This window comes from Furipterus horrens, unplaced genomic scaffold (assembly GCF_987537825.1).
Source record: "Furipterus horrens unplaced genomic scaffold, mFurHor1.1.pri manual_scaffold_9, whole genome shotgun sequence".
Lineage (NCBI taxonomy): Eukaryota > Metazoa > Chordata > Mammalia > Chiroptera > Furipteridae > Furipterus > Furipterus horrens.
Genome location: NW_028327179.1, coordinates 102,592,147 through 102,617,138, shown reverse-complemented (window position 1 = coordinate 102,617,138; position 24,992 = coordinate 102,592,147). Strand labels below are relative to the sequence as shown.

The following is a 24,992-nucleotide window of genomic DNA, read 5'->3' as shown; positions in this document are numbered from 1 at the left end:
TGTCTGCTGGGCATTCTGTCCAAAAACACCTGCGGGGAGGACGCCTCAGCCGCAGAGGTCACAGCACCCGGTCTGAAGGCAGCCGGACGGAGACGCCCGTTAACCGCCCGTGAGGGGCTGTATGTCTGGACCAGACCAACCCACCGGGGCTTTGCCGCCCGACGACCAAGGTCACTGAAGTCACTGACGCTCCCCTCACTGCACAGTGGCAGAGTGTCAGCAAGCCCCGGGAGCATTTTATAAAAGGCCTCAGCAGGACACCACAGAATCCATCTTCCCAGCCCTCGAAGATCTCAGGATAAACTGCTAACGATGCTCTGGGACACGTTAAGGGCAGACTGAATTCTACTCAAACACAAAATTATAAACTGCACGGACTTTTCACATCTGCTAATGAAAAATGTGAATTATACGGCAAAGGTTTTATCAAACAATCTGATTTATAGGTATTCTGTTCCAATTAAATCAATATTCTAAAGCCAGAAAAAAAGGAGCCATTTTCAAGTAGAATTCAAATATGATAAAAGATTTCCTTCAATAAATATCCTGCACTTAACAGCTTAAATGGACCAGGGCGCTCCGTCTGGGAGAAGCAGCCGGGGCTGACATGACCGCATCCTTGAGCTGTTTACTTTCCCCGGCGCGGCCTGATTTACAGCGGCGAGTGCGCGGCGCTGCAGGCCCCATCTGCTAATGGAACCCCTAATTGGGGGGCGCCCAGCGCCGCGGCGGGACGGCTCCCGGGCCTGCGGCACTCTGTCACAGTAAACGGTTGCGGCCGTGTGCATTAGGGACATTTAAATACATCACAACCCAATAAGCACTACAATCCATCCACACGCAGAGGCTCGGCATGCAGCCTCACACTGTCCCTGCTGCGTCACTCTCTCCCAGACGCGACACCCTGACGCGCTGGCTCAAAGCGGGACCCTCTGTGGTCAGTGGACACAGAGACCTGTCGGAGCAAGCACTCCCTCAGGAGCGTCCTTACAGGAAAGCGTCTGTGTCTCCAGGGTGCAGAAGCCCCCAGGTTAACCGTCATGCTCAGTGATGACAATTCTGTCACCGGTCCGGGCTCAGCATCATTTCCACAGCTTCACTGACACCGAGGCTTCATGAACCTCACTGCTGGGAGAGAGGCCTAGGCCCCAAATGCTCCTGCCAGGAGCCTGGTGACAGAGACACACACACCAACCAGGAGCGAGAGGTGCCCGCTGTCCCCTGAGTCTGCAGCTGCGGCTGCCCGCCAGTCCCTGGGTCACTGCCCCTCCCCAGCCCACGTGACCGGCAGCTCCCCCAGACTCAGTGAGCCAGGCCATCTCCCTCTCTCGTCTCCATAGCGATCACGATGGACAACGTACCCAACCAGGACGGAGAGTAATACAGTTTTCACAGCACTGACTCCCGGCCAGGGAGACGGCCCTGCCCGTGGCCGGCCACTGCAGAGCCTCCGCACGGGTGGGGGTCGTCCAGCAGAGCCCAAGCTCACCTGCACTGCTACTGGGAACCCCCTCTTGTCATTATCCGCTGAGCTGGTGCCTGGGCTCACCCGACCAGAGAGAACTCCGGCAAGGCCAGTCTCCGAGCTCTCCGCGCAGCCAGTTGGGAAGCGCGCGTCCTCGGAGGCAGGCGAAGCCCTGAGAGCGACGGAGACGGGAGAAGGACCTGCCGGACACTCATGCCGGGGCATCCAGCACCAGGCCAGGGTCTGAAACCCGTCACTGAGATGAGGAGGTGACGAGAGCTGGCCCAAGGGAGCACATGGTGACAGTGCAGAGGCCAGGCTGGGCCGGCCCTGAGGCTGAGGACCATGCGACAGCTCCATCGCAGCCCCACAGCAGGCGCCGCGCCCCCCCAGGGCATCTGGCCCCCCAGCACCCTGCTGTCCTGGCTGCGGCCCACTGCCACCTGCCCTGCTCCCCACAGAGCCGACGGCGGAGCCACAGCGGTCAGAGCAGCGCAGAGGGTTGGAAAGAAAGTCTCGTGTTGGCGATGGCTGGCTCTCAACAGCGTGAGTGCAGGGCGGTCTTCTCGCCGACAGTGCAGGTCAAGCAGGCACCGCAGGCCGGAGAGCCCCCCTCACACCCAAAAAGGAGCTCAGGCCACATCACAGACCTGCACGGAAGGGCTGACGCGCCCAGCCTCCTAGAAGAGCACCCAGCTGTCCTTTGTGACCTCGGATCAGGTGACGGCTTCCTTAGATGAGTCACCGAAAGCCCAGGCAACAACCACAACGAACAGCAAACGCACCCACACTAGAGCTTGTGCTCCATGGACACCACTGAGAAAGTGAAAGACAACCCAGAACTTGGGAGAAACTATTTGCAAATCATGTGTCTGATGAGTAACTCAGAACTAGAATATATAAAGGATGTAAAGGCAAACGACTCGATTTAAAAAGTAGGCAGTGGCCCTGGCTGAGTGGACTGAGCGCCGGCCTGCGAACCAAAGGGTCACCTGTTCGATTCCCAGTCAGGGCACAGGCCTGGGTTGTGGGTCAGGATCCCAGCTGGGGGTGTGCGAGGGGCAACTATTTGATGTTTCTCTCCCTCTCTTTCCCTTCCTATTTCTCTAAGTAAAAATCTTAAAAGATAAAAATAAAATAAAAGAAAAGAAATAGACAGTGGACTTGAACAGACATTTCTCCAAAGACAACAAGATGCTCCACACCATCAGTCATCAGGGAAATGCAAATCCAGACACAGAGACACGGCCGCACAGCCGCGAGGGCAGGGGCAATAGAAAGACCGTGGTAACTTGGCAGGACGTGCGGAGAGCGGAGACTTCCTCTCCTGCTGGAGAGAAGGGAAGGGCTGCGACCCCAACCTGGTCACCAAGCGGCCCAGCACGTCCTCCCCGAGGCCCACGTGCTTCCAGGAAACACACGTCCACACAAACACTTCCCTACGAGTGTTTGAAGTTCACAGCAGCGTTCTCTGCAGCAGCAAACGGGGTGTGTGTGTGTGTTTGTGTGTGTGTGTGCGCGCGCAATGATGAAGCGCTATCTGCGCCCTCCCCCCCCACCCCCGTGAGAAGGGCGGTCTGACCATCACTTGAACAGGACAGAGCTTCACACCAGCACGCAAGCCAGACACCCGTCAGCAAGCACCACGTGTCACAAGTCCCCATTTCTACGGACGCCCAGAGCTGGCAGATGCGCAGACAAGATCAGCGGTGGCTTGGGGCTGGGGAGCCGGCGGCCCAGTGCTGAGCGAGCAGGGCCTACTCAGGGGCTACACGCCCTTTCTGCGGTGACAAAACTGTTCTGCTGAACACGCACCGCAGACCAGATCCGCACAGTGACAGGCGGGGTGCACCGGGCTCGGGCAGGCAGAGAAGGAGCAGCCTAACGGACCTGGGGGTGACAATGTCCCGCGTCTGCATGTGGCTCTTCTGTGCAGGTACACGTGGCACGTGAACCATGTCTCAGTAAAGCTGTCCTAAGAAAAGACACCCAGAAACAAAACTTGGCAGCTCAACCCAGTGGTCACTGGCCAGTCCTCATTCAACTTTGCCACATGACATGGCCGCAGCCCAGGGCCCCTCCACCAAGGACCCGGGCTGCCGTCTGTCCCACGGTAACCAGTCCCCGTGAAGCTCTCGTCTCAGCCACGACCCGGGGCACGAAGACCCCGCTTCTCGTCACGGACACAGGCCCTGAGGACCCGCACGCCCTGTGGGGAGCAGCCCGCCATCGCTGTCCCCCAGGCCTGGCTGGGGTCCCGGAAGGGCTTTTTATGAAGAAACTAGGAGGGTGGAGTGGGCCAGCGGCTGTGGTTTGCGGCCCTCCGGTCCCGAGTGTCACACCTTTAACCTACAAAAGCCACACCGATTACCATCCCGGGATGTCCCCGTCTCTAAAAATGTCTGCGACAGTAACTACTGCACAGCAGGCACGGCTGTCCCACTGCTTCCAATAAGGAAATAACAACACATTCCCAGACCACTCACAAACCCTAGCCAACTTCCCCGGAGCACCGTGGAGAACGTCTACCTGTCTATGACGTACGACGACACCCCGGGGGCTCCCAGGTAACGCAGAACATGGAGTTTATTTAATAAAACCCCAGCGAGCATACGCTGTGCGCGCCGTGCGACGCCACTTTGCGGGCCTGTGCACGAGGCCGTCTTCCCTCAGCGGGGAGAAGCCGAGGGAGGCCTCTGTGCTGGCCGGGCCTGGCGGAAGCCGGTGCTGGGAGCTGCGGGAGGCGGGGGGAGGGGGCACGGGCAGCGGGGGCTGAGGCCCGCAGGGACCACTGAGGCCAGACCTTCACACGCTGCCCTCCTCGCAGAGCATGACCGGGGGGAGTCCAAGCCCCCCTCCCCAGAGGCCACCACGCACTCTCAGACGCTGCAACTGGCAGGATGGTCACTCATCCAAAGGAAAATCAAGCACCCTCGGCGGTTCCCCACGGGAGTGACCCAGGTGACTTTCTGCCTCCTTCGCGACGGCTTGGGCAGCACTTTGAGTGTCTGAGTTTATTGGGGTATCTGCCCACCATGTTGTGCTGGATTAGCAATTATCTACTTTAAATTTATTTAAAATGAAAAGAAGCAAATGAACTAAAACAAAATAACCCAGACATAACAATGCATGTCAATGTTCCCCATTGATAAAATGTCAGCAATCAATTAAAAAGAAAAAGAAAACTAAGGTGCTTCCCACGGGAGGGATCTGGCCTGCGGGGAAGCAGACACCCTCACTCCAGCGGCGTGGCGCCTGCGCCTGATCGCCACCTACGGCACACCCACTGCTGCACTGTGCGCCCCTAAATCCGTATCATGAGCCTCCACCCCAGGGTGAGGGCAGCAGGAGGTGAGGCCTTGGGGTGCTTCGTGCAAGAGGCCCCAGAGCACCCCCAGGCCCCACAGTGAGGGGCACCAGTCCCGAGCCAGGAAGTGGGACCACCAGGGGACACCATGGGACACCCTCACTGCAGACCCCGCCTCTGAAACCATGGGACATGAACGTCTGTCGTTCACAAGCCCCTTCAGGGAGTGTCACTACAGCGGCCTGAACGGGCCAGGACAGCGACGACCCACCTCGTTCAGGGACGACGGGGTAGCGCCCGTGGTGACCTCGCCTGGTTCTGATCACGGGAGGCAGCGTTTTGAAAGTTTCAACGCGCAATGGGAAGTTCCCACTAGCTCCTGTCACCTCGCTTCTGTTTAAAGTCACGAGGGCGCCGTGCAGACGGCAGCAGACACAGGCGCCAGCACCACGGGCCCTTCTGTGGCCACTGCAGAGCACGCACACAACACGGGAACACAAGCCAGCCCCGCCAGGCCCTGCCCTGCAGCGCATGAGCCACGCACACCTACGAGGGCCCCCCTTCAGCCCCCACCAGCCGGAGCGCTGGGGGCCCCGTGTGCAGCGCAGGGCACTGGGGTGTCTATACTCCGGCTGTGCCGAGTGTCCCCATGACCTCCTCACACGCAGCTGCTGGGCATGGGAAGGGCACACACGAGCTGTAGGTGGGAAGCAGAAGGGGCTCTCCAGGGCTCATCAAAATCACGCCAGCAAGGACTGTCCCTGAAACAGGGACCCGCGCGGACACAGACCGCCGCCCCCCTGCGGTCAGAGGCCGCCTCTGCACGGCGCCACTACCTTGCCCAGCATCCGGCCCAGGAAGTAGTAATGTCTGGCGAAGGAGTCTCCCACAAGCATCTGCGCAGCCGGGTTGGGGTACAGGAGCCCCTCGTTCGTGGTCTTGAAGAAGCCCTGGTTGGGGTTGAAGCCTGACTTCAGCAGCTCGTTCAGAAACTCCCGGAAGATGCCGCCGCCGTCGATGCCGGCTTCGTCCAGGCCGTGCGCATTGAGCAGGTGCACGCGGATGCGCTTCTTCAGGTCGGGCTCTGGGGGAGGGGCGTTAAAAGAAGGCAGCAGAGTGAACCAGAGCAGGGAGCACGAGGGGCAGAGGCGCGTCAGCGCGGGCTCGAGGACAGGCCTGCCGGCAGGAGGCCCAGTCCCCTGCACCCACGGGACAGCCGGGGTGGCGGGCGGGAACGGTCACCTGCACGGACCCAAGGGCCATGCAAACCAAATACCAGGACAGGAGGTGAGAGGAACTGAGGACACAGGATGATGGTGAAACACAATTACTACCAAGAAAGGCAAAAAAGGGAAATGAATAAAGACGACAGCGAAACGAGCCCCTCAAAGACCCTTTGGACAAGGCCAACGCGGGCCCACATCACCCCCTGACACCCACCCACATGGACACGCTGCACAGCCACCCCTGCTCTGAGGCGCTCAGGAGTGCGGGCACCTGCAGGAAGTCCAAGCCCGCCAGGTGCAGGCCCAAGCCCCGGCCGTCCGAGCCACACCGCAGCCTCACCTGCACGCCTGCCTCCTGCTTCCCGGTCCTGGGCCAGCCCCTGCCTGGTCACCAAGCCCCACCACACTGTGCTCTGGACACTTATCCTTTCCTTGCACCGACGGTCTCCCCGCAGGCCCGACCACAAACTCAGCACACACCTGTTGAGCACCAGCTGTGCGCTGAACCAAGGACAGGACCCCGTCCCAGCTGCGCGGCCCTTGACCGTCAGCACAACGCAACACGACACCCTACAGCTGACTCAGGATGAAGAGCTTCTTTTTCCAACAGGATGTTTGACGAGGGTCAGAAAACCTGACTTCGCCTCGCCCAAGCACCACCTGGAAACGGGGCTGTCCCAGGCAGGAGGGACCCGGCCCAGTGCAGAGGCCACAGCCAGGGCAGCCCCGGGTGGAGCTCTCAGTTCGTGGCATCTGGCGTCAGAGGGCTCTGTCCTCGGTTGAAGGAAAAAGCTGAATCATGTGCGAACGAAGACCCGGAACAGAGGAAGGGGACCAGCGACGTCAGCCCTGCTCCTCCGTTCCCACGGGACAGGGCCCCTCGGGGAACAACCGAACCCGAGGCTTGCTCTCCTTGGAGAAAACAAAATCGCTCCTCTAGAGAAAAGGCGACCGTGACGTCCCACACCTGCAACCCGGACCCTGCCCAGCTTCCGCTCTTAACCTCCTACGCCGATTCAACATCGATTTAACACACCACCGTGGGCTCCACGTTCTGAAGTCAAAATTATTAACATGTAAATTGGTCCTGGAACTTTTAACCCTGGCTGTCAACACTAACCCAAGACAAAGCGCCCTGCCGACCTCCAAACGCCGCCCCGTTATTGCCACACCTGCCTCCCTTTGTCTGCAGCGCTGCCACCCGCCCCGACGTCCATGGGCCTCCCGCTTGGCCCCCGCCCCTCAGCGACGGCGCAGCAGGTGAGTATGTACGACGCACAGAGCAGAGCTGCCGCCCGTCCACGCCCGCGGACCACAGGCCTCAGAGCAAGTTCAGAACAGACCCCAGGGCACAGGGCGGGGCTCCCCATTCAAGAGGCTTGCGTTGCAATAATCTGTTGACCTCAGGGACCTTATCTGATGACCCCCCCTCCCCAAACTTGACTTACTATATCTCAGTTTTAGGTCATTACAGATGATGGTCACTAATTTTTTAATGATCACCTTTTTCTGAAATAATTCCCCAGCTTCCCCCTGCCACATGCACATACAGAGAGGATGATATCTACCATTTTCTGGGGAGAGTTTGTCATAAGCATCTTCATAAATGTAATTTCTTCTTATTGTGACATTAATTCCATCCAGAAAAGGACCATCTCCTTGAACTTCTTGCTTATCTGCATAAATCAACCTTTGAAAGATCTAAAAAATGGGAAATTATAAGGTTATTTGATAGAACAGACTTTGTTATAAACATAAGCAACCAAAAGGAAAACTGCTCAATAAACCTTAACTTTTATATCTCCGTAAGCTGTAAAATCAATTTTAAAGGCCAAGGCATCATTATACCTTACCTATAAACATGCAATGTTTATAATTTGTAATACTGCTCCCTTACCCCATTGTATAATAAATTAAAACTAAGTCCATCCTACAGTATATTTTCAGCATTTCCTTCTCCCATCCCTTCATGAAAACTCAGGTGGTGGGGCAGGGGACGCGCGGCCAAGCACAGCCGCACAGATGTGTTAACATCAGCAAGAAGCTCTCCACAGCGAGCAAGGTCAGGCCTTGTTGTTTGCGGAGACACCAGCAGGGGGAGCCCAGGAAGCACGCGCCCGCGGCAGGCAGGTGTCTTAATGACGGGGCATCAAGGGCTCCAGAAGGAACTCATTCCCGTGTTCACCCCGGAGGAGAAGTGCGCAGGCCGAGGAAACACCCTCTGGAGGCCATTACCTACGAACAGGGCCTAGTGGTTTACAGAAATCTGCTACAGCGGTGAATACAAACAAAACAGTCTAAGTTACACTGGGAAACATAAATGTAAACAAAGCTCTGTACATTAGTCGAAAATCACTAGCCAATAAATTTAGATACCCATCCATCTTGTTCTTTTAAAAAGTAGCTTTTAAAAATAAAGTACAAATATCTTTGACACGTATACAGAAGCATATTTATTTTAAATGTGTTTTCAAAACTAATGCAAAGCACCTAACAAAAAGCACCTAATGGCTCCCACGCTAAGAATGCAACGGCGTAAGAGGCCTTTGGGGTAACTATGACTGAAGGACGTGTGTTTCAGCCTCACACGCAGACGTCTGGTTGGGTCATGTCTGTAAATCCCTGTCGGCTCTTTCTGTCCCCCTCGGAGAACAGTGATGGGGTGGTTAGCTGGGTGCGGGGCAGCGCCCAGGATGTGCTGGCGGGCAGCAACCGCTCACGCGGGAGTGACGGGCCCGCCCCCGCAGAGAAAGCCGGGGGCCGTACCTTCACCCGCTCCTCGAAGGGGACCACGAAGGGCAGCTCCGTCAGGATGGCGAGCTGCCTCTCCTCAGACACAGACAGCGGCGGCGACTCCACACCCACTGCAACACACGGGCAGGCCCGTCAGGCGTGTGGGCTTCCTTCCCAGGCCCCGAGGACACGCACCGCTGGGTTCACCTCAAAGGCCTTCCGGACTGGGCAAAGCTGGGGGGCTAACACAGACTGCGGGGACCTGGGGCAGGGCCAGCGTGGGGGGCTGGGGCCGGAACCACGGAACATGCACCGAGAAGCCGAGTCCCACGGCCTGCGGGTGACCCCGGGGCACCTGCGGTCAGGGCGAGCTCACCGTCCAGGGTGGACTGCAGGGGGCCGATCCGCCCCATCCGCCGGAACCTCCACACGTGCCTGGTAGCCGGCACGTACAGCTGGGTGACCTGCGGGACCAGTGACCCTGCTCGGTGCTGCCCGGGAGCGGGCCCACGCTCACCCGGGCACCGAGGGCTGAGGGTGGGCACACTTATCCCCTGACCGTGCCCTCGCACACGCACTGTGTGACTGAGCTCTGACATGTCCCGAGGAAGCCTCTGCCGTTCCGTTCGCTGATGTGTAACATTGGGACGCAGTGACCATCGTTAGTATGAGTGGTTCACAGAGCAAACGTATCACGCTCATGTCCTTTGTTAGTGTTATTTAACTTAAAAACATATACTACTGAATCTATACTTTCGCTTTAAATGTTAGTAATAAGTCCAACAATTATGAAGAATTTATTCTTTTCCCCAGGAAGACGGAAGCTGCACACACACATTCCTGGACAAGCAGGAGAGGCCCCTCAGTAGCACCTTATCTGCCCTGATGTCTTCTTGCTCCGACAGCCAGTGGCCTGGGGGACAGAAGCTCCTCCTCGTGTCTCTGGCCTTCAGCATCTTCACCAGGTTGGTGATGACCTGGGGGGAGAGCAGGACCACGTCACACCAGCAGGCCCGGAGCCGCCTCGGCGAGCTGAGTGCGTGTGGCTTTGGCAGCCGCGCCCTGGCTGGGCCCCCAGGTCAGGTGGTTTCCAGGGACGCATCCCCTCCCGTGGCCACAAGAACGAGCACTTGAGACGAAGTAGCCCGTTATCTGCCGCGAGAGAGAAGCAAACACGGACACGCGTGCGCACAGGCGGACTTCCCAGCACCACACAGAGGGCGGCAGCGCAGTCGGGAACAGATCTGGGAAAGCGGTTGCTCTCCGGGCTGCAATGGGAGACCTGCACGTCAGCAGTTTTACGAACCTCCGTCTCAAAGGAACCAGCACTTCCAGTTCCCTGAAAAAGACTAAATTCGGGGCGCGGGGGCGAAACACACACCTCATTCCAAACAGGGGACCCGCACACGGCCTCCCTCTCTGCGCTGCGGTCGGGCTTTGCCACCAGACGGGCAGGGCTGCACGGTCTCGGCTGGGGGCCGCCGCTCCCCGCCACAGCGCCTCGGCGCGGCATCCACACACAACAGAAGCGCAGACGCTCCTCCCCGACACACACGTCCCGGCAGCCAGGAGCGCCAGGAGGTCTGTGTCCAGCGAATGAGCTGAGCGAGCGGCCGACGTCTCTGGCCACCGTAACGGAGACGTCCCCTGGACGACAGGCCGGTGCGGGGAAAGAGCGGCCCAGCCACATGGCATGCAGACCCCAGGGCGTCTGTGACAGCCCCTGGGGACTGGAGTAGAGCATTTAACCAGTGGGTGCTCCTACCCGTCGCGCTGTGGCCTCCGGTGGCGTTTTACAGCCGACCGCAGTGCAGGTGACGTCCCGTCTGAACCAGCAGGACTGCGCTCAGGCGGCGTCAGGTGCCTCCGCACGGCTGGCTGGCTGGGCTGGCTGCTCGGGGCAGACACAGATGCAGGGCAGCCCCCGAGGACAGCAGGTCTGGGTCCTTCCTGGTGACCTACTGGCCAGACGGAGCACCTCATCCGTGAGGTCTCTGTTTTGCTCCCCCCACGAGGATTGACTCCCCGTGAGCCCCACTGTGCACACTGCCTTGGCCTGGGGCCCAGGCCAGGCCACACGCAGCCACCACGCCTCGCCTCCCCGCTCTACCCCCCACTCCAGCGCTCGTGTGCGCATGCAGCGTGACGCTGTCTGACAAAACTCTCTGTGCTGGCTCCGCCAATGGCCCTGGTTCCCACGCACCGTCCCAAAGCCTCAGTGTCCCCATGGCCTACCTCCCCCGTCACAGCCGAGGAGACCGAGCATCCCTGAGGACGGCAGCGCCGGACGCTCGTCCTGCTCCCTGTACAAAGGCCCCGACGCAGCCCGGCCTCAGTGCGACCCAGAACGGTGCAGTCAACGCCCATGGGGCTACGCTGTGGGGCACAGTGGTGGCAGCAGTGACCCCCTAACCTGCAGTCCCGCGGTGTCTACAGCCCTCAGCCCCCACGTGCCAAAGCCGGTGTGTTTTCAAAGACACAGTGCTCCCCAGCACGTCTCCATCCTGCCCAGTGGCCAAAACAAAGCAGACAGTGGCTCCTTGGGCTGGAGCGTCGTCCTGTGCACCCAAAGGGTGCGGGTTCAATTCCCAGGCGGGGCACAAACGGAGGCCACCCCTCAGTGCTTCCCTCTTACATCATGTTCCTCTTCCTCCAAAATTAGTAGCCGTGCTGTCGGGTGAGGATGAAAAACCCCAACACAAACAGAACCCTCACAGGCGGGCGGGACGAGGGCCACTCCTGCAGAACCAAGGCCACCGTGCTGCGCCCCCAGGGAACAGACGGCCGACGGGGGCGCGCTGGGGGCAGTTAGGGTCTGCTGTTGTCGTGAGTCTTAATATTTTAAAGTCTTTTTAAAACGAAAAGACACACACCCACCACCAGGACAGTGACAACCCCTTGTACTGTGCCCTCTCTCCCCAGACAGGTGTGACAGGCAGGGCACAAGCCCCTCTTGCCCGACGCGCTCCTCCCGTGGGGAGCCGCACGCACACACGTGCCCCAGGACCGCCCGTGGGCTGAAGCAATCAGAGCTACAGATCACACGCTGGGAGTTTATAACTTTGATAAACACGTCAACTGTTTCAGCAGCATCAACGGCTGCCTTAGCAGCCGACCCCAGTCCCCACAGTGACTGAGAAGGATGTCTCTCCCCACTTAGACTCTCCTCTGTGACCGGCCAGCAGCCTCTCCCCGAAACTGGCTGGGGGACCAGTGCCGGGCTGGGGATGGGAATGCCGTGGTCCCGGCGTCGGGTCTCAGCACCGCAATCCCGTCAGGGCAGGGACAGGCGGGATGTCACTGGCAGGACGCTGCCACCATCCTGGTGGGTTCCACCTTGAGTTCTTCAACTCAACGGTGGCACCGCTATACGTAAAAAGGGCTAACCGTTTATTCCGGTTCTTTCCACCCACTGCCTACATGACCTCATCTGTAACACGGGAGTCACAGCGTTTTCCTCACAGAGGTCAGGCTCCTCGAATGGTGCGTGGACACAGTGACCGCGGGGGGACAGTCCTGTCATTTCACACCACGGACCGTCTTTTCTACAGAGACACTGACAGCAGCTGAGCCCGTTGCCCCTCTCAGATGGGCTGCGGCTTTTTCTCATGTTTAGGCCTCTGCTCAGCAAACAGAAATCCTGTTCAAAAACTCTTCACCCAAGTCTGTTCTAAACTCAGGTCTTTGAAACAACTCAATTCCAAATCCAGATTAATCCTTCACCAAAAAAGGTGAACCTTCAGTCCCTGGAAAGTGGTAACAGGTCACTCTGAGGAATAAGAAAAAATTCATTACAAAATTTCCATTTACTGCTTCGGGAAAATAACCTAGGGCCAGGGGACTCTGCAGGATTAATAAGCTCAGAGGTTTCTAGGTCCAAGATAAGCCTGTCTTATGAAAATTATTAAATCTTCAATAGGTGCTATAAAATGACGAGATTATCTGAGACTGTACACAGTCCCTGTTATCTACGTAATGGAAAGCTTTATTAACAAGGATCCCAGAATTTAATTAAATACTTAAGAGAGAAACACATGCTACCATAATGTGCATATCCAGGGAAGTTTACATAAGAACTTAGGTTTTAATTGGGTTGATAGCTTATATTTAACTTAGAAAAGTTGCGAAATTGTTGCTGTTTAAGAAAGGAAATATTAAGGGCTCAGCGTGGAACCCTCAGGATTTACTGAGGCACCCAGACAGGTGATTAGGATAAACTGTGCAAACACATATCACAGCCACCTGCACGACCTGCGAAGCCCACGACGCACCTGCACGGCGCTCCGTGCAGTCAGAGCACGGCCAGCTCCTCCCGGCTGCCAGTGCCGGGCGCAGGGTGCTCGGGCGGCGGGCGGGCCGGCCGGGGCTCGCGGATGAGTAAGCAGCCCTTAATTAGCCCATCAGGTTAAGTGCGAGCATTAATGGGCCCTTCCTAAAGTCTAGCTTGACATCTTTCTCCAAACATGGCCAAGAAGAAAGTTCCATTAGCAATATTAATACAAGCTTAGTTGATCATTTTCATTCAATTAACTTCTTTCAATTAAATAGATAGCTTGACAAAAGCCGTGATAAAAGACCTGAAGGGACAGCTGATGATGCGCACTGAACATTAGTGCGCGGAGGTCGCCAGGCCTCAGCGACTGTAAATCTAGCATTCAATTTGGAAAATGCGTCCCTTCTGCTCCCACGCCTTTAATGAGCGATTTTAGCTGACGCCGTGTGTTTGCGCAGAAACCTCAGGGCCCTCAGGCAGCCTCTTTCCTTCCCTTTCTCCACCCCCACCACTAGGCTCTCCCAGGGGGTCGTTTCCTGCCCACACGCCAGCCATGGCAACTCCTGACGGCGCCTGCAGCGTGGTTGAAAACGAACATGTTTTAAAATAATTTGTATGCAATGCCTTATAAGACAGAAGAAATAAAATCTGTAAGAGACCTCTTAATGAAAAATAAAAACAAAAACATTACAAATGGTGTTGGCACCTTGTCACTAAAAGACGTAGGGCAATTTATCACAGATGCATTAACGACGCAGGACTGAGGTTTGGGAGGACGGCGACCGGCAAGGGCACGTGAGGGTGGAGGGGCGAGCGCAGTGCTGGACGGCGGTCTGGCCTGGGTGGTGAACAAGACACAATGCCCAGCGCATGCGTCACAGATCTGTGCACTTGAAACCTGTATCATCTGATTAAACAATGTCACCCCAACAATTTTCATTTTTAAAAGAATCAAAAAAAAAAAAAAAATACCCCAAAAAACCCAAATGAAAAACAGGAGAGAACAGCAAACGTAAAATGGCTTTTCCTGCGTCGCCAGTTTGGGGATGAATGGCCCGCCCGCCCCTGACCTTGAACAGCTGGATCCACCGCTTCTGCTCCATCTGGACGCACTGCTGCACCTCCGCGCTCGTGGTCACCCCAACGCTCTGCAGCGCCGTGACGTAGTCCTCCCGCACCTCCGGCTTCGTCTCCGGGTAGGCCAGCTTGATGATGCCCAGGCAGGCGTCACGCAGGCACCGGGACAGCACCACCAGCTCCTCCAAGGTGAACGGCATCAGGGAGGACGGTCTCTGACCCGCGACTGAAACACAACCGATTCCCCTCACAGCTTCCCAGGGCGTCTCCACGCGCGCCAGGACGCCGCAAGGAGGACAACTTCCCTCCACGGGAAGGGCGAGGCCAAGGCACGGGCGACGACAGGACTCCCCCAAAGCCTTACCTTCTATGGGGTCACCAAAGAACTCGTTGTCGTGGATGGAGACCAAGGAGTGGCTGAACAAGGAGCTGAAGAGGTGGAAGAGGGGGATGATACGCCCCGAGTCTTCGAGGGACATGGGTGCGCCCCTTGAGATCACCTGCAGCAGCGGCACCGTGGACCTGGGCGCGGGCACAGGAGACAGGCTGTCAGGTGCATGCTGGGGGAACAGCATTTACAGGGCGACGGAGCTGTCAGGGGGAAGGGGAGCCCCTCCCACCTGCTCGGGCCCCCAACAGCAAATGAAAACCCGGGAACCCGCCCACCGCTCTCCACGAGAGTCCAGAGCCGTGGAGGGGGAGCCCCAACGCACGCCCCACTTCCACATGAGGCCCCCTGGCCCCTGCTGAACACCTGCCGCAGAGGCAGGCCGCCCCGGCCCCTCGAGGAGCGTATGCTCAGCACTTAGGAACATTCCAGCAGGTGACTGCGGAGCCCGAAAGCAGCTCAAGAAGCAAGGCCCCCTTTCTGCCCCAGGCCCTGTGTCTACGGCCCAAGTCCGTCTCCCAGAGGTTACTACCCCGCCTGTGCGAGGAGTCACGGACCACCCAGAGCAGAGCGGTCTACGGTGAGGGGTCCGAGAGCGGGCACCTGCAGTCCAGCCCCTTCCCTCGCGGCTAACAGGGTCCCCTGTGTTACTGAGCCTTTCACAGACACAGGCCCACCTGGGAGCTCTTTCCAAACTCTAAGGCCCAGGGTCCCCTGCAGGGCACCCGTCAACCCTGTGGGCAACCCAGCACCCGTCTCCACAGCCGTGGGCAGGAGCACCGTAGATGACGTGCGACCAGGGGCCAGGACTGTCGCCCGGCTGCTGGTGCGGCCACATCTTGTGGAGAGCAGGGCAGGAGGCCAGCCTGGTGGCTGGTTATTCCCTGGACCCTCAGCAGGGCTGAGGACAGGGACCCAGACAAACGCGTCCCCGAAACACGCCTCACTCCATGTGCAGCCACGGCACCGAGCCCCGTGCTCCGTGAATTCATGGACTAGGGGACTGAGGGAGCCAAAAGGGACAAAGGACAACTGTCCCGCCTCACGGACAAAGCCAGGGCGGCAGAAAGAGGCTGTGCCGTGTGCGCAGTCAAGTCTCGCTAATGCACAGAGGAAACCCCCCAATGCCAGGTTTTGCTGATGGCAGTGTAAGTTACGGTTTATGTCTTTTAGTTGCTTTGCCACTAAATGCAGAACTACAGAAAGAACGGATAATACCATGAAAAAACACTACTCAGGGAAACACGGCGTAGGCTGAGTTAACCAGCTGCGATGCGAAAAAGCACTCTCTGAGCCCTGGCCGGGCGGCTCGGGGGCTGCAGTGCCGTTCTGTGCGCCGACAGGTCACGGGCTCAGTTTCCGCCAGGACCCAGGCCTGGCTCGCGGGTGCAGTCCCCGCTCGGGGCACATGCAAGAGGCAACCAATCAACGTTTCCCTTTCACTGATGCTTCTTCCTCCTCCCTCTCCCTCTCTCTAAAATCAGTAACATGCCCTTGGGTGAGGATTAAAAAAAATTTTCCTAAATTTAAAAAAGCGACAGGCCTGCTTTCAGCTGTTATCACAGTCAATGACCCTGGTACTCAGAACCACCACCATCGCCCTCGTTACCACTACCACCACCCTCACCAGCACCATCGCCACCATCATCATCCTCGCCACCATGAACATCCCCATCCCCATCCCCATCATCCTCCTCCTCACCACCACCACCATCACGAGCTGTCCATATCTCTGCCAGTTTGCGTAAAATTCTTATACTGGTTCCCTAGAAGATGGCAATGCTGTCATTCTAATTGGCGAGCAGGGTCAGCTCTGGGCCGGCGTCTCCGGCAGCCAGGACGCACGTGCACCCTCTGCCGCCTGTCCTCCCGGCCCTCAGCGCTGACGCAAACAGGCCTCTAGCGACAGGCCGGTCTCACGGGCTCATGCGTGCGTAGCAAGCCCACTGTGCGCTGTGCTGGAAGGCTGCTGCTTGGGGACTGCACTCTGCCAACAGGGAGCGTCAGGAGACCTCGGGCAGCCCTTGGGCCCTGCACACGCCTTGTGAACAAGGGTCTCCAGCTGCACAGGCTGCCGCTCCCCACCCCCAACTGAGAGAGCTTCTCTTCCATCCAAGGGAAGCGTCTACTGGATGCGTTTCTGCCTCAGGAGGTGTAAGAGCACCTCCCACTTGGCCTGCTCCAAGTGCTCCTCGCCACCAGCGCTGATGGGGAAAGAACGCGACCCGTCAGGACAGCCGCTCCTGCCGAGGTAAACCCAGGGAGGAGCCGCGCCGGCCTCGGGGCCGACAGCACTGCTGGCCACACTGGCCGAGTCTCCCCACCGTGGCTTTGCTAAAGGGGGCCGAAGGGGACGCAGGAACCGGCTGGCCCGGTGTCCCTTCTTCCTGCACCTCAGTCACCAGGGAGCCGTGGGGCTGCCGAGCGGCCCAGGCGGGACCAGAGCGCGCGCACGCAGACCCGCACCTCGGACCGTCCTCACGCTCCCTGAAGCTCAGTGGTCCCAGCTGTGCGCGCTGCCAGGTCAAACTCCACGCCATTCCAAGAAACCAGGCACTTCATTCCAGCAGTAAATACAAGATACACATCAGGACTGATAAACCCCCAGGTTTTTTGAGGGACTTTATTTTAATAAATTAAACTAGTAAAAAAAATCTCAAATTCTCACACTGGCTTTTTAAAAAAAACGAGTTTTCACAAAACGTGTGGAATCCCTCGTCTCCCTTTTCCCACACCGCGACGCCCCTCCTCAGCACGAGACAGCCGCCACGGACAAATAGGCAGCCCACCTCAGCGGCTGAGCGGAGACACTCACAGGCTGGTGGCAATTTCCTGTCCCATGATCCCCACTCTCCTCCTGCCTTAAACACACTGTCACCCGGGAAAGCCAAGGCTGGCAGTCACAAGCGGCAGAAACACACCGAAAGCAAAACCAAGCACAGCCCAAACCTCACACTCAGCTTGACAGTGAAGGAAAGCAAACGGCTGTCCCTAGGTTCCTCTCTCACCTCTGCCTGGGCCTCGCTTCTGATACCAGACAATCACTGAGCGGCTGCAAGTTTCATCGGGGCAGCGGCATCATTAAAGCTTCCTTTCCTCACCAAGACGCATTAAAATTAAATGAAAACCAACAGGAAAGTATTGGGCTAGTCAAAAAGTCCGTTTCGTTTTTCCGTAAAATAAGACACATTTTTCACTTTCACCAATAGCTTCACTGATTTGGATACTCTGAGTATGTCCGCTGTCTCCCGCCAGTCGCTTCTCGTGGGCAGAGGACAGGGGCTGCTGAACACCTTCCAACGCACAAGGCAGCCCCACAGCAGAGATTTGGCCAAAATGTCCGTAGCACCAAGAAACCCTGCAAAGCACTCCGACACTTCCCATCAGCCACAGCGCCTTCCCCGCACGCGGCACAAAGCTTTCTTTGCGTTTCAGTTGCGTTTTTACCTTTCCTGAAACGATAAAGCACAATACGCTGAAATGTGGTGTATTTTCTTGCATCTTAAAACGACTGCACAAAAATGCCCCAATTCGGGTAAGAGTTTTAAAAAGTGCACGCTGATATGACAGCTGTCACAATACAACCTAGCAGAGTTGTTTGAATGGAGCTGGAGACAGCTTAGCTGACTAGGGCCACGGTCCGGAGAACACGCCACGGACTCTGTGGCCACCCGATACGGCAGAGTTGTCCTGCGCACCAGCAGACGTCCCCGTCCTCAGGGAGAGCAGGCTGCACAGCGGACGTGGACACAGCGCCCCAGCCACAGGGCCGGCTGCCGCCGACGTGAGGCACAAGCGCGGGACCCTCCTGTCTCTGCGCAAGGTGCCCGGCCCTCCAGCCCACTGAACACGCCACCCCCACTCACACTGCGGTGCCCGCGCGCTGCAAGTCTGGACACCCCACCCTCACCCACCAAAAATGTCCTCTTTCAATGCCTGCCCTACAACTCCAAAAAGAAAAAAGCCAGAAACCAAACAGCTCTTCCTTCCAAGGTCCTGCCGAAAACGGAGCCGCGTGCCTGCCGCCCCCAGCCGGGGTCCTAACTGCGGCGGGCGCCGTGAGTTCCCGCGCGGGAGCATCGCATGCTGAGGGTTCGTCTCCAGTAAACTGAGTCACACGTGTCGCCTCTGTGTGACAGTGTGGAGGGATCAGTGTAGCCTTCTGACCGAGGGGACAGTCAACATCGTAATGGGCTAAGGGCAGTTCACCACAAATACTCAATTTTCTGCTTATGACTCAATCAAAGTCTGTGCAATAAAGATTCTCTCCTTCATGTAACATAATGATTCTGATAAATGCCAAATTATTTCAACATAAAAGTTTTACAAAACCAACTTCTACAGCTTTTGATATCTTTAAGTATTTGTAACGATGTTAAATATGCTTCAAATCTGTACTTTCATTATCAAAAGCACAGGAAAGTCATACGGAGCAAAGAAATTTCAAGTCTGTCATTTCCAAAAACGACGAGAATTTTTAAAACCAATTTACTCTCAGATGGAGCCGCACGCTCGCCAATACATACAGACCGACGCCTGTGACACTGGCCTCGGTGGTTCTCTTCCGCGGCCCAGGGCCACGCAGAACTAACCGCTAACGCGAAGCAGGCCGGGCAGAAGCAGCGCTGCAGGATACCGTCCAGTGTTTGTGACGCGGCCGCCACATCCCACGTCCTTAGCTCAAGGGATCAGTCCACGTGCACCACATACCCTGTGATCATCCGTGTGGTCATTGAAGATATGAGAACCCAAAGGTGCCTCAGAAACCTGGCATTAAAGGCTAAGCTGTAGAGAAGCCTAAAAAGGAAGGGGAAATAAGAGTCAGCACACACTTGTTCAACACGTTTCTCCAACAAAGCGACAAGCCGAAGACACTGCACAGCGTGGACAGCGTCCGTCTCGACGGCAGCAACGCACGCCTCCCGCGACAGGCCACAGCGACCAACTGCCGCTCCCGCGCTGCCGTCAGAGCTCCCAGGAGACACAGCGGGGCCCGCGCCCGCTGAGTATATGTGGCAACACGTTAATACATATACTATGGTGTCACTTATCACTCATGTTATTACTGACATGCAACTTTAAAACTTTAGTGACTGATTTTAAGGCAAGATTCTTGAAACAAGCACATAAAAATGTTTTTAATCTTAACTAAAATCTAAAAAATAATTTAAAAAGTTTTTGAAAGGTAAAAATCGTTTCTGTATAATATCAATTTCATTTAAGAACTAAGGAACTAGCCCTGTCTGGTGTGGCTCAGCGGACTGAGTGGCAGCCTGCAGACCACACGGTCGCCGGTTCGATTCCCAGTCGGGGCACGCGCCTGCGTTGCGGGCCCGGTCCCCAGCTGGGGGTGTGAGAGGCAGCCAATCGATGTTTTTCTTGCAGATCGATGTTTCTCTGGCTCTTATTCTTCCCCCCATCTCTAAAAACAAACAAATAAAACCTTAGAAGGAAAAAAAAAGAACTAAGGAACTCTAAATTAGCTCTTTGTGCCACACTGCATTTCTGAAATTGGATACACCTTGTGGTCACAATGTTGTCATCAGAAAAGGAGCCTGCACGGGATGTTTTTAGACGTGCAGAGTCGGCCACGAACGGCAGCAGCAAAGGGTCAGGACACGAGGGACGCGGGCCTGAGAACAGTCACAAAGCCCGAGGCTGCAGAGAGCCTGCAGGTCAGGCAGCCGCAGGTTCTCCGAGGTCACGGTGCAATGTGCCCCGAGAAAACGAAGAGGCTGAACTACTTTGATCCTAAGGTCTTTCCCAGCTCAAACACAGGGCGGCCGATTCTGCATCGTGTGTGTGTGTCACAAGCACACACGGGACACCACCACACAGCCCACAGGAACGCCCACAGGGCGAGTCTCCAGATTAGGTCACAACTTAAAAGTTCACCGGCATGACTGCAAGTGACAGCAGTGACTGGCACAGGATTTTACAGGTGCATGAAACAAGCCATGTCACCGAGGACTCTGAAGCCGGGGGTCAGCGTCCCAGCAAGTTCCCACCACCGCCTCCAAGACCACACGCCAGACTCCCCGGTGCGCTCCCGCCCGGTTTCCTGCCTCTGCGGCGCTCTGCACGCTGGGGAGGTGACAGGCAGGGACAGGGACAGAACAAGAAAAGTGCCGGGCAAATACGAACTCTCAACACAAGAGAATTCTAGAAGTAACCTTCCCTTGCCTTATTTCCCTTCAAGAAATTGTGTTCTCTTAAAAATGTATGATCTGCTTAACTTCACTGATATCAAGATTTCTTAAAACTGTGTTACATATAAAAACTAAAACTTAGCACCCCGAAAACCGGGAGAGTCACAGCTCCTCAGCAGACGCGCTCCCTGTCCTTCAGCAGCACGGCCAGGCCAAGGGCAGGAGCAGCGCTGCGCCCACCCCCAGGGAGTCAGAGTCCAGGCCCTCTAAACAAACGGCCCCCTCACATCTCCGCTGGGACTCGTTCCCTCAGGAAACCTGATTGTTCACACCGTCCCACGGGCTGCAGGCCCCCCCACCTGCCTGGAGCTTACCAGCATGCCCAGGCCACTGCCTGCAGGCGGGGACCCCCCAGGGGCTGCAGGGGCGCGGAGGAGGCGCCAGCTCCGCCCACCCGCCATCTGGGTGGACCCGCCAAGGCGCACCGGGACGCCCTCTGCTCAGAAAGCTGTCGCAGCCACCAGCCCCCCAAGACCCCGTGGCTGCACCGTGGTACCTGCGCTCCCCACGCAAGGACCGCTTTGCTGTCAAAAGCAGCATCAACGACACAACGCAGGATGAAAAGCAAATTCTAAATTCCCTTCCGGGCGATAAAAGCTTTCAGACAGATTTCAGTTGGAGGCGACTTGCGATTGATACACACGCTTCCTTCACCAGCCGGGAGCCAGACACACAGCTGTAGGAAAGGAACGTTCGGTGCCCGTCCCACCCGGACAGCGGCCGCCTCTCCTGAAGACGCTCCAAGACGGGCATCTGCCCCTCGCTGCCGCACCTGCGGGCGGGCAGCAGCCCTCGTGCTGGGCGCTTTCCCGAGGTCCCCCCCTTATACCCGAGCACGTCCTTCACACACACCAAGGACCTCAGCGTCCAGGCCCCGCACTTCCCCAGGGGACACTCACTCCCCCATGCTGAGGATGTCCTAAGACGTGAGCGCTCACTGCACGTCCGCTGCCCGCATGGCTGCGCGGCCCTGCGTCACCGGGCCACATGCCCCCGTGACAGCTGGGCCAGCTTCCCCGTGACGCAGACAGACTGGATAGCAACAGCCCTGTGTGCGGAAATGCTCAACTAACTCAGGAGTCCATTTGCCCTAACTAGTGAAGGCAACTTTTTTATCCTCACCCGAGGACCTTTCTTCATTGCTTTTCAGAGAGAGGATGGGGGGAGGCAGAGAGGGAGAAACATGGATGTGAGAGAGAAGCACTAACGCCCATACATGCCCCAACTGGGGACCGAACCCGCAACCCAGGCAGGTGCCCCGACCGGGAATTGAACTCACAACCTCCCGGTTTATGGGATGACATACCAACTAACTGAGCCACACCGACCAGGGCGATACAATACAAATTTTAACATAAATCAGTAGTCGATTAAATCTATGGATTACACCAAAAACATTGACAATAAAAGCAAACATAAAATCACAGGCAAAGAAACAAATGTCTCTCTCTATAGGTACTGCCTCAATACTCTCTCTAAAATACTTTGGCGCTTTGTTTACAAAACCACGAACAGTTTAGAATAACTCCGCGCTAAACTGTACTTTTCCCCATTGAAGTCCCCTCCGTCACCGCGCTGCCCCGGACAACGAGATGTGAGCGTGCAGGCGGAGAGCAGAGAGCGCCCGTTATCACACGGACGCCCAGGGCAGAGAGCGCTGCGGGAGGCGCATGCCTGTCTGCGCCCAGCGGCCAGGCCACACGCGAGCAAATGGCCTCGTTCTACTCACTTCTGGTAGAAAAATCAAGTACAGGTTGTAATAAAGCTGAAAACTACAGGCAAAATTCAGTATCAACCCCTCTGATCCCTAAAACACTACCTTCCAATTCTGTTTCAAAGGTTTTAGACCACAAAGCAAAAGAGCCGCGCCCGGAGAACCTGCCCACCTGCCCGGAACCTCAGTGTAAGCCCCCTCCTTGCACCCGGCACTCAGGGGGCGCACCTGCCAAAGAACGGACATTTCACTGGTGTCCAAAGAGGGGAACCTCAGCCCATAAGCTCAGAAAGGCTGCTGAAAGATGGCGGCTTTAGCACGAACCCACAGACCACTCAGCCAAGACAGGGGAGGAAGGAGGAAGACGCACCTAGGATGGGGACTGGCGTCGGCAGAGGGACAGGGGCAGGGACAGCGCCTGGGATCGCGGAGCCGCAGTGGCCATGCGTCCTGGGGCCGCAAGTCAAGGGAGAGAGACGCCCCAATGCCAGCCAGGAAGCTGCTCCCCGAGCTGGGGAGCTGAGGAGCGTGGATTTCCCCTGGGTGCAGAGGCAGGTCGTGACACAGTGTAGTACTCACGGGCCGGGGCACCCAAGTGCACGGGAAGTGTCACAGAGATGGGGGACTCAGCCCGGCGGCCAGGCCAGCGCTGCCACAGGACCTTCTGCGGCGATGACAATGGCCTAAGCCACCGCCACACAGACCACTGGGCATGCGGAGCGTGGCCAGTGTGACCGAGGACCGGGCGTGGGCCCTCGCTTAATTGAAGAGCAGCAGCCCCGCCTCGCTGAGTGGCTCCCCTCACATGGCCCCGGCTCGGGGGAGCCCGCGTCCGCCCTGAGAGGTGCGCAAGGGGTCTGAGGACGGGCTGTGGCAGTGGCTGAGCGTGCTTCCGGAGCTCCAGAAAGGGGCTGCACCCCTTGTGAGGGAGACCACCCGGAGGATCCACTGAGGAGAAAAGAACTAAGTGAAGAGGAAAAGAACTCAGCGGTTCAGGAAACACGGAAACAGAGACCGGGAAGACCTGTGGACGAAGCCGGGCCGGAGCAGCCCGGGAGCCACACGAAGTCACGAGATCAGGCTCTGGGGAGGGAACAGGTGTGAGGTGTCCAGGAGAGGGATGCCCGGGGCCCAGGGAGTGGGGGACCGCGCGGCGTAAGGAACCACAGAGTCTCAGGGACCAGAGACCCTCAGGGAGCAGAGCCTCGGGGACCGCTGGAGCTGCTGAAGGCCTGTGGGGCACCTCCACAGACAGGTGTTGGTGACAAAAAGCAGCTGCAGAGCGGTGTGGATAGCATCTGACGCGTTCTGACGTTCCCCCTTTCTGACACATGAAGTGGTCATTGCATTGTTCTCGTTCTTCCTTTTTTTTTTTTACCTAAACAGGTACCTTGGAAGTGGCTTGTTCCACGGTTCTTCCCACAGCGTTACACAGGGACTGAGGCTGCAGACCCCCACCTGGGACTGAGGGGCTGGAGGGGCCTGGGCGCTCGAGAGCAAGTCACTGGCCTGGAAACCTACCGACCCTGTTTTACACGCCTCTTTAAAGAAGTTGAAAGCAGTTAAAAACCTACAACCATTCAAGGAGGCCTATCTGCTATTTCATGAGCTATGAAAAACATTCTAAATACTTAAAACCTGACACACGTGCCCCGTCAGTAAGCTGCTGGGGCAGTGTCCCGGAGGAAACGGGCACTGCGCCCATGACCCGAGCCACGCGTGCAGCCTGGGGCCGGTGGTTCCCGCCCACAATTGTGGGCTCTGCGCCCCTCAGCCCCCCAGCCCGCTCTAGCGCAGCGGGCCCGAGTGCCTGTCACCTGGGAGGACCTCAGCCTGCGGCAGCTGGCCACCTCCGCGGTTGTCAGCGCCTGATGAGCCACCACCGTCCCAGGGAAAAGGCGGTTTGTGCCGACACCGCCCCCCCCCCCCCCCCACTGCACTTCCAAGGACGCGCCCCTACGCAAGGCAGCAGCCCCGGTCGCATCGTGGGCGGCAGCTTGTGAGAGTGACGTCCATCACTGGGCACAGCAGGCCCCGGGGCCTGCCTCCCAGTTCCCATAAGACCTGCTAAGCATTCTGCAGCACTGCGCTCTGTTAAATGTTCTTCCGTTAAATTCCTAAGAAGCTGCTCAACTATCACCTAAAATAGAGGAAAAAAGTTCAAGATCACGTCACAGTGATCTAAGCACAAATTAGCCATTTTAACTTGCATGTTTTGTTCCTCTTAAAGATTATTTCCAAGTTTTGAAAAGCAGACACTGGGGGGAGCCAGAGTGACCGGTTGAGGTCCCTGAGAACAGAGCAGGACGGAGAAGCTACAGCAACACGCCCGCGTGGGTTCCGGGACTGCAGGCACGTGCCCGACTGCCTCAGCGGGCGGCTGGGACCAGACCCCTCGCGCCCGAGACATGACAGACGCTCAGGGCGCCTCAGAGCCTCCCCAGTCTGGGGAGGACTCAAGCAGGGCTCGCTGGCTTGGGGGAGAAACCTGACTTCTGTGTCCAGGAGCGCTCGGGCAGGAGACCCCGGGCCATGCCCTACTGGCCAACAGCAGTTGCGGCGACGGACTGAGAGCCGCGCCCAGAGGAGGACGGGAAGCC

The 24,992-nt window shown here is 57.3% G+C and overlaps 1 protein-coding gene across 2 annotated transcripts in view; it reads right to left on the bottom strand.

Annotated features, from left to right (window-relative positions):
* The window catches only part of UBE3C (ubiquitin protein ligase E3C), a 63,173-nt gene that overhangs the window by 17,392 nt on the left and 20,789 nt on the right, over positions 1–24,992 (bottom strand). The window contains exons 11-18 of one of the 2 annotated variants that reach the window (XM_090287736.1): positions 19,180–19,266; positions 14,446–14,603; positions 14,075–14,307; positions 9,604–9,708; positions 9,108–9,195; positions 8,765–8,862; positions 7,567–7,699; positions 5,609–5,856 (exon numbers count right to left, since the gene is read on the bottom strand). In XM_090287736.1, the coding sequence (XP_090143862.1) occupies positions 5,609–5,856; positions 7,567–7,699; positions 8,765–8,862; positions 9,108–9,195; positions 9,604–9,708; positions 14,075–14,307; positions 14,446–14,603; positions 19,180–19,266 (1,150 nt within the window). The remainder of the gene's footprint in view (positions 1–5,608; positions 5,857–7,566; positions 7,700–8,764; positions 8,863–9,107; positions 9,196–9,603; positions 9,709–14,074; positions 14,308–14,445; positions 14,604–19,179; positions 19,267–24,992) is intronic. The other variant, XM_090287737.1, reaches the window with a different exon arrangement.